General features: G+C 43.3%; 1 protein-coding gene across 1 annotated transcript in view; it reads right to left on the bottom strand.

The window, feature by feature from the left end:
- Window positions 1–8,156, bottom strand: part of alpk2 (alpha-kinase 2) — a 17,957-nt gene extending 9,801 nt beyond the window's left edge. The window contains exons 1-4 of the mRNA XM_010774157.1: window positions 7,770–8,156; window positions 6,934–7,679; window positions 4,128–5,586; window positions 3,903–4,050 (exon numbers count right to left, since the gene is read on the bottom strand). Of these exons, the coding sequence (XP_010772459.1) occupies window positions 3,903–4,050; window positions 4,128–5,586; window positions 6,934–7,679; window positions 7,770–7,962 (2,546 nt within the window). The 5' untranslated portion in view covers window positions 7,963–8,156. The remainder of the gene's footprint in view (window positions 1–3,902; window positions 4,051–4,127; window positions 5,587–6,933; window positions 7,680–7,769) is intronic.
- Window positions 8,157–8,436: the final 280 nt, after the last annotated feature.

Below are 8,436 nucleotides of genomic sequence, written 5' to 3'. Positions count from 1 at the left end.
AAAATAAAATGTCCACAAAGGGAAACAGCATGTGGGACGTTCAATCCTTAAGAAGAGGGCAATGTATTATCTTTTCAATTTACACACGGCATCTATTGCACGTCTGTCCGTCCTGGGAGAGGGATCCCTCCTCTGTTGCTCTCCCTGAGGTTTCTCCCATTTTCCCCTTTAAACTGTGGGTTTTCTCTGGAAGTTTTTCCTTGTACGATGTGAGGGTCTAAGGACAGAGAGTGTCGTATTGTCATACTGATATTCTGTACAAACTGTGAAGTCCACTGAGACAAATGTAACATTTGTGATATTGGGCTATATAAATAAACATTGATTGATTGATTGAGATAAACAGGGCAATTGTGACCGGTTGCTTGCCAAATAGTGAGCCCACATTTATCTGTACTGCTAACCTGCCTCAGCAGAAGCGTCAGCCAATCTAATCATATGCCAGTACAAGCTCTAGCCAATCAAACTGCTGCTTGTCTGTCAGGGGCGGGAGATTCTTGTGATTGGTTGTTGATCGAGTTTCAGACATGCCCGCCGGCAAGCGTCAACGCACGGCCCGTCCACACAGCGGCGTGCGTTGACGCTTCACCATTCACTTTGAATGGGGTGACGTCACTTTTCGCAGAACTGCATCGTGGGAAGCATCGTGGGAAGCATCGTGGGAAGCATCGTGGGAAGCATCGTGGGAAGCGACGTGGAGCGTTGATGGCTTGGCTCGCTGCAAAATTTGAGCAATGTTCAACTTTTGACGCCTCGGCAGAAGCGTCAGCCAATCGAATCATATGCCAGTACAAGCTCTAGCCAATCAAACCGCATGCTTGTGTGTCCGGGGCGGGAGATTCATGTGATTGGTTGTTGGTCGAGCTTCAGACACGCCCGCCGGCAAGCGTCGCCGGCAAGCGTCGCCGGCAAGCGTCGCCGGCAAGCGTCAACGCACGCCGCTGTGCCCAGCGCTCAAAATAGGATTCAAGTCTATTTTCCGACGCGAGGCATTGCAGAGGCGCCGGGCAGGAAGTGGACCGGTCAGAGCATCCGGCCCATCCCCAAAATAAACTAATTTTGCAGACCCTATCCCTCCGTAGTCTTTCAAGTAGGAGTTGAAATGCCAGCGTTCTCCTCCGGTTTACAGGCACTGTGTAAATTATATAGAATGATTATGATGATGAATGCATTTTTTTTACCACTAATATACAGCAACACATCTTTGATTCATGTCGTTTATAACTGGAATATTTCAATTATTATTAACTTTGTCTGTACAAAGTTGCCTTTGCAGGAAATATGACCAAATCAACAAAAACTGTGAGCCGGCAGGCAAGACGCTCCGCTTCTGAAATGCGCCCAGTAGGGTATGACGCCGGAGGAGGCCGGACAAAAACCGCGGCGTAGCCGTAACGCGACGCAGACGGACCTGGTGGAATCGAGGGGTTATATTGGCTACCTAGCTTACTTTGTCTTCTTCATCAGCGAGCATCCTTGGTATCTGTTGCTCACTGAGTTGATTCTAGCTGAGTCGCCAATATAAGGCTTAGTCACCTTGCCAAATAGTGAGCCTATGTTGATGTATGAAAACTATGTTAGAACTGGTTTATAAATGATTCTTAATGATTAATAAAGTGTTTACAACCTAATTCATAACCTAATTATAAACCCTTTATGAATCCTTTATAAGGGAAGTCTTATTGTAAAGTGGTACCAAAACATCTTATTGATATTTGTCTTGTCTTGTTTCGTTGGCATTGCATTTGATATTGAGACAAGCCAAAGGTAACTTAAAGGTCACCTATTATGCAAAATCCACCTTTTCATGTCTTTTATACATCAACATGTGTCCCCTCTGTGTAAAGACATTCTGAAAGTTTCAGGAAAAAAGATTCTCTCACTTTTTGTCCTGATCCATTTATAAGAACCTGTCTGAAAATGAGCTGATCAGATTTTGGCCACTTTGTGATGTCATAACGTTTCTTTGGGTTGTGTAACCATTAGCCAATCACCAACCAAGGTAAACCCCCCCCCCACCTTATCACCTGAATCNGTTGAATCTTGTTTTTCTGTAGCTGTGTTATTGTTTTTCCATGTAAAAATCCATTAGCAGCTATAAACATCCAGCCCCCCCTCCTGTGCTCCTGTGCTGTGCGTTATTGTTAGTCAGTAGATGCATATAATTGCTGTTGTAAACATAATAAGGTCGTGTGTGGTGTTTAAAACAAGTATTATTCAAATATTAGCCTTCTCCATCCTGAGCCTCATCGGCCGCCTATATGGCAAACATTCATACATCCGGCTCATAAATCCTGCTAGCTGCAGCGAGTGGTGGACATCCAAGGCCAACCATGTTGCATGGCGCAAATTAACAGACCACTAATTTTTAGGCTAACCTTATTTGTTATTACCGTCCAAATGGGCCACTAATCTGAAGGAAAATTATCCCGATTATAAAATGCTAACATTTGGAAATAGCCAACAAAATCAACTCAATCTGAATACTGAGTGTTCAACGGGTGAACTTTGAAAAACTCTCAATTAATTCCACAATCACACAAGCAAAATGACAAGTCACAGAAATAATTACCCAAAACTTCAACCTACATTTTGCATTTTAAAGTCAAAAGCTCCAATCTGGTGCAAACAACGCGTTACGAGGCTAGATCAGGAGGATAGACAATCCATAATTAAATATATTCATGGACACATTGGTCTTAAAGAGCAACTTGCAGGTTAGAGACACCAGTGAATAAATGTGTAGGAAAATGATGAATACACTAGATTTTCAAAAAAATATACAGAAATATACACTACAGTGACATCTGGCGTCGTTTTAGTAAGACATTTTCACTTCCGCATAAAAAAGCCTCCGCACNGGGGGTTTACCTTGGTTGGTGATTGGCTAATGGTTACACAACCCAAAGAAACGTTATGACATCACAAAGTGGCCAAAATCTGATCAGCTCATTTTCAGAGTCTGAAAATGAGCTGATCAGATTTTGGCCACTTTGTGATGTCATAACGTTTCTTTGGGTTGTGTAACCATTAGCCAATCACCAACCAAGGTAAACCCCCCCCCCACCTTATCACCTGAATCTCCTCCTAGAGCACCGTTGTGTTCTTTTTAACCAAATATCTCTCAGAGAGGCGTGGGGAGGGGCTCCTTATTCTCATCTAAAGTAACAAACAGAGAATCAGCACTTTTGAAGCAGGGCTGAAACAGAGTGGTTTATGGGATGCTACAATGATCAGTTTGGTATTTCGAGCTATACTTCAGAGACATGTTTTATATATATATATATCTGAGACCTATTGATGAAAAATAGTATATTAGGGGACTTTTAAAGTAACTATTAGATGTAACAGCATCCATTTTAAAGTAACCCTCCCAACCCAGGTTGGCTACTGACTGCTTTGCAAAGATTTAGAGAAAGCAAAATGTAAAACCTTACTTTATAATTGCAGGAAAAGTATTGCAATATTGCTTTTCCCTTTTAGCGTTCTGATAGAAAATGTTACCCTCTTGCCTAGATCCTGCTTCCATATGCAAATATCTCTTTTAAGTGATTTTGCTCAGAGTAATGAATATTTAGTTTTGTGGAAGAAGCACAAAGGCAAACCTGACCTGATGCTTAAAATGAACATTTTAATTATTGGAAATAATAAGAGTACCAATACAGTTCAAGAAATTAAAACATTTAGTATATGGATAGTGTCAATGAAGGACTGGAATACATTTCTAATAGGCTATGGATGTGGCATCAATTAAATTAAAGAAAACTTAGTATTGCTAGTTGCAAAATATACTTTAATTATTAAGTATGTGGTACTTGTAGGAGATTATAGTTATCCGGAGTGTTTAAAAGTTGAGATATGTGTAAAAATGAACCTATTTTAACTTAAACTACGGTAAATACCTTCTCTTGCTCTCAGACAGGACAGTGTCGCCTCTGCTCCAGGTGACAGTGTGGTTGGAGAAAACCGCCGCAAACTGACACCACAGGCACAGAGTCTGGGGGTCTCCGCTCACCGACACTGCCTGGATGGGCTGTACCACTTTAATGTCTGCATACGTAGACAAATAATTAGTAATAGGTTTTTTTTACGAATGTGAGATGCATAGTTTGATGTGTATCCCTTACCTTCTTTAGCTGGGATTTTCTGTTTGACCACTTCACTGTACGCCTTCTTGCGAGTAGCTCCAGCATCTGCCTTGGGTTCCTCTGCCTTTGCCAGAATAGAAATGTCTGGCTTTGGTAGTTTAGACTCCAAACCACTGACAATCTTTCCAAATTTGTTCTCTGACAGCCGACGTTTTTTAATGATATCATCGCTCAGAGTACTGGTAAAGTTCTTGGGCTTGTGGTCTTTATGATCTTCATGATGCAGAAGTGGTTCTCCATAGGAAGCTTTAGCTTTAGCTTCTGGTTTCTGGGACTTTTTCTCCTCTGACTGATCACTGTCATTTTCAGTTTTCCAAGTTTTACCACCCAGCTTGGCCTCAAACATATCAATCCTTCCTTTTGCAGTCTTTGGTTTTGCGCCATTCTCCACGTCAACCAGAGGCTCCGCTACACTTTTCACTCCCGTTGCATTCAGAGCGTGTTTCTTTTTCTTCTTGCCATGTGGTTTGTTTGGAGCCTTCTCAGCTTCTACAACAGCTTCAATCACCAGTTTATCTTCCTTTTTTTCAGGCCCCACTTGACTGTTCTCACTAATGTGATTTTCCTCAGAAAGAGGATGAGTTTCTTGCTGTTTGCAGACCTGCTGGGGGGAAACGTGATGAGATAAATGATCTTGTTGCTTTGTAGCTTGTACACCATGATGATGGCCAGCTGTTTTGTCCTTCTTGGAGCGGGCTCTGCTCTCTGAGGTCCACTTGTGGGTTTTATGCGGCATAGTTTCAGCTGTTTTCTGACTTAACTCAGACTGTATGGCTTTGGCGATTGGTTTTACAGCCCAGGGGACAAATGGGTCATTTAAATCTAAAGTGATGAATGCAATGCGGTTCTTCTGTGACACGATGAAATGATCTGCAGGGACATCAGCCAAGTGAGAAAGTTCTCTACTGAGGTCATTAATCTCCTCAAGTATTGTTTTTCTCGCAGTGACAAAGTCCGGTTGTTTCTTTGTTGAAGATTTCTCTGCAGACTTTGTTGTATTTTCCTTTCTATGAATCAACTCGTCACCATCCAAAGAAGTTTTGTCAGTAATCCCATCCAAGGTTGGCCAGAGAATGCAGGGTTGTACGTGACCACAACCGAGGTCTGTGTTGTCATTGAGAGAAGCTTGATCTCCTTCCAAAGTGCAGTTTGTCCGACAGACGAGGGAGGAGCAGATATCAAGAGGGGCTAAGGGCATAATAAACTTGGGACTTCCCCTCTCTTGCTCTACCTGACATGGCCCGTTAGGTCGTTTGTGCACATTTGGCACGCGTGAGTTTGTCAGAATGTTTTTGGGGGAAAAACGAAGATCTGATAAAGGTTCTGTATCTTCTCGAAAGACCTCCGCACAGCTTCTGTTGGCTTCCTGCTCGACCACAGAGCCCGGCTGGGAGACGATGTGTTCGTATGTCACTTCACACACTTCATCTCTAAAGGGCTGGCAATGAAAACACAACAAATATTAATTCAAGCAATGTCAAGAAATAGTACGTTGCAGACACTAATATTTATTCAATTATCACATGCTTGAGTCAAAAACTGTCATACTGAACTGATAATGGTAAATGATTGTATAGACCTTTCAATAACACTCAAATGTTGGCATGTTATTATATCAAGGCAGATTCTATAGATAGTAGGTTACTTAATCTCTAAAGGGCTGGTAATGAAAAAACCACAATTATTGAAGAAAATGTAAGGCAATCTTAGGAAATTGTACACTTATATTTATAAAATTATCATATTCTTCAGTAAAAGTCTGTTACACTGAGGATGTTAAATGATCGACTCGACCTTACAATAACACCAAAGTGTTGGCAGGTTATTATTCAAAGGCAGATTCTATAAATAGTAGGTTACAAAAACATGCCAGAGCATTCAGATCCTTTTTAACACATACTGTACCTTTCTATGGAGCCACAAAGCAGACGTTTATGAAATACCATGCTTTTATATCCAATCCCACTGTCCATATGTCCTGTATGCCAACCTAGACTGTCGTTGTTATAGACAGGAGCTCCGACTATGCCCTGCACACATAAGCCAATCAAAAGCAGTCTCCTATGCTCACGGACCTCTTGGTGTCCTGATCCTTGGTTTCTAAAGGAGATGCAGTGGGAATGGGTGTGTTAAAGGGTGCACACATAAAAAGAGAGAGAGAGAGAGAGAGAGAGAGAAAGGGGGGTCATGTTTCAGTCCTCAGCTGTGCCTTCCTCTCATCCCTCCACCCTGACACGCCACGGATGCATGCTATTATCATTGAACTCCAAACTATTATTAGATGCCATTTCAGTCCATCTGAAGTTTTCCTCACATGCACTCCCAGTTTCCTTCAGCACACACAGCTGTCAGTCTTTGAGACGGGAGCCAAAGGACTTATCCAATCACACAGAATCAAGCCGAGACATGCAAGGCGTCACGGGTGTAAAATAGGTGGCTCCCATCCAAAGCAGGGTGACAATACTTGTGAGTGTGCATCAATATCACTTTTCAGAACTGCACAACTCCTGACTGGCTATCAATACTCTAGGAATGAAAAGAATGACAAGGACAAAGGTGGGAATGCCTTTTAACGTTGTGGACGTGTTAACAAAGCCCATTACTGATTTATCTGGCGCCAAGCACGACTGATTGTTCTCTCAATCGAGGGGTAACTCTTTCCTCTCCTCTCTCACTGTCTGCCATAGATTACAAAAAAAGTGATGTGTGTGGACAGGCGCGTGTGTTTGTTAAATACTTTACGGATTTGTATGGGACAATACAAGTATAAATCTATCTATCTTACCTCTTCAATCATCAGCTCTCCAGGTTTATGTTGTCCCGCCAAATCTGTATCCTCTGTTATATTCAGTACGACCGGATCATCTTCACTGCTGATAAAAGTGTCCTCAAATCCAAAGTGAGAAAGGTCCAGATAAGCAGAATTGGATCCAACGATCACATCTGAACTGTACCCTCCAGGAAAGGCCATGGTAGCACTGGATGATCCCATGGATGAGTGCTGGTTTGTGGGGCATGCAGAGAGCTCCGCCTGGCAGCTCTGGATCCCCTCCGGCTCCTTTTCATCTTGTGAGTTTGCTGTTGAATCACACAAGGATTCAACGCTCTGGGAGTCCTCTCTGTCTCTGAGCTCAGGTCGTGCAGCTTCGCACAAAGAGAGTAAGCTCTGCCCAGAGAGGAAGGAGCTCTCTGGGATGTTTTGCCCCTCTAGGGGCTGATCCTGGATGCCCATGGTTGCCTGTACTCCTGGCTCTAGACCCTTTCCTTCTTTAAACGTCTCTGTCCCAATATGAGTATTCACCTCTGCTAGTGCCTGTGTTAGAGCATCAATCCCGGCCCCTATTTCTGTAAAAGCGGCTGTAAAGTCCTCTGGTGGAGCTGCGATGATCCCACTCCAGTCTGAGAGTGCACTGGCCCAGCTGTCTATGGATGACCACCGTTCAACTGGTGGCCCCCAACTCCTGGTGTCATCGCTGGACCAGCCAATCCCCTCGCTCTCATCAGGGTTGTAACCTGACACTTTTGTCTCTCCTGGGGAAAAAGAAACGTCACTGGTGAGCTCTCCTTGAATCATATAAAGTCCCGTCTGTTCCCAAACATCCTTATCTTGTGTATCCTCACCTGTCAGATACTGGCATGCGTCCAGCCACAGCTCGATAGGGCTGTCGCTTCGCCTTGTTTGGTGGGTCGAATCAGAGACCTCTGCTTTTCCTCGCCTCCCATCATTTACCGACATCAAGCCTGCCTCACAGGCATCCACAGCAGGTGGTCTTGACTTTGAATGTTGGCTTACGTCTGACTCATAGCCCACCATAGCTTGTTCCTCACTCGAGCCGCTATGACATTGTGTCACTACGTTTTCTGAATCACACACAAGGTCACATGTACAGCAGTCAGGTTCTGCCTTTCCTCCCTCTGTGTCTGAAAATGTCCTTTGTCCTTTGTCTTCAGAACTTTTAATCTCCTCCGGATCTACATCAGGGGTCAGGAGGAACTCTTGTGTGTCACTTTCAAAGATATAAAGGTCTGACACAGGTGGTATAGCTGTATCACTCTCTAGACTATCTGACTCATGTGATAACGACTTTAATAGAAAAGTGGCTCGACTGTGTTCAGAGCTGGAAAGAGGCTCAGTGTCAGATGTCTCCGTTGAACTTTCAGAAGTAGAAGACATGGCCCCAAAAAGTTGAGGTGTACCATTGTCTTGTTTTAATGAAAAGGACAGGGCTGGTTCTTTTAAAAAGTGAAACTCTGAAAAAGATTCAGAGAGGGGGGAAATCAAATCATG

This window comes from Notothenia coriiceps, unplaced genomic scaffold (genome assembly GCF_000735185.1).
Source record: "Notothenia coriiceps isolate Sejong01 unplaced genomic scaffold, NC01 NC01_scaffold00013592, whole genome shotgun sequence".
NCBI lineage: Eukaryota > Metazoa > Chordata > Actinopteri > Perciformes > Nototheniidae > Notothenia > Notothenia coriiceps.
This window is presented reverse-complemented; position numbering and strand designations above follow the sequence as displayed.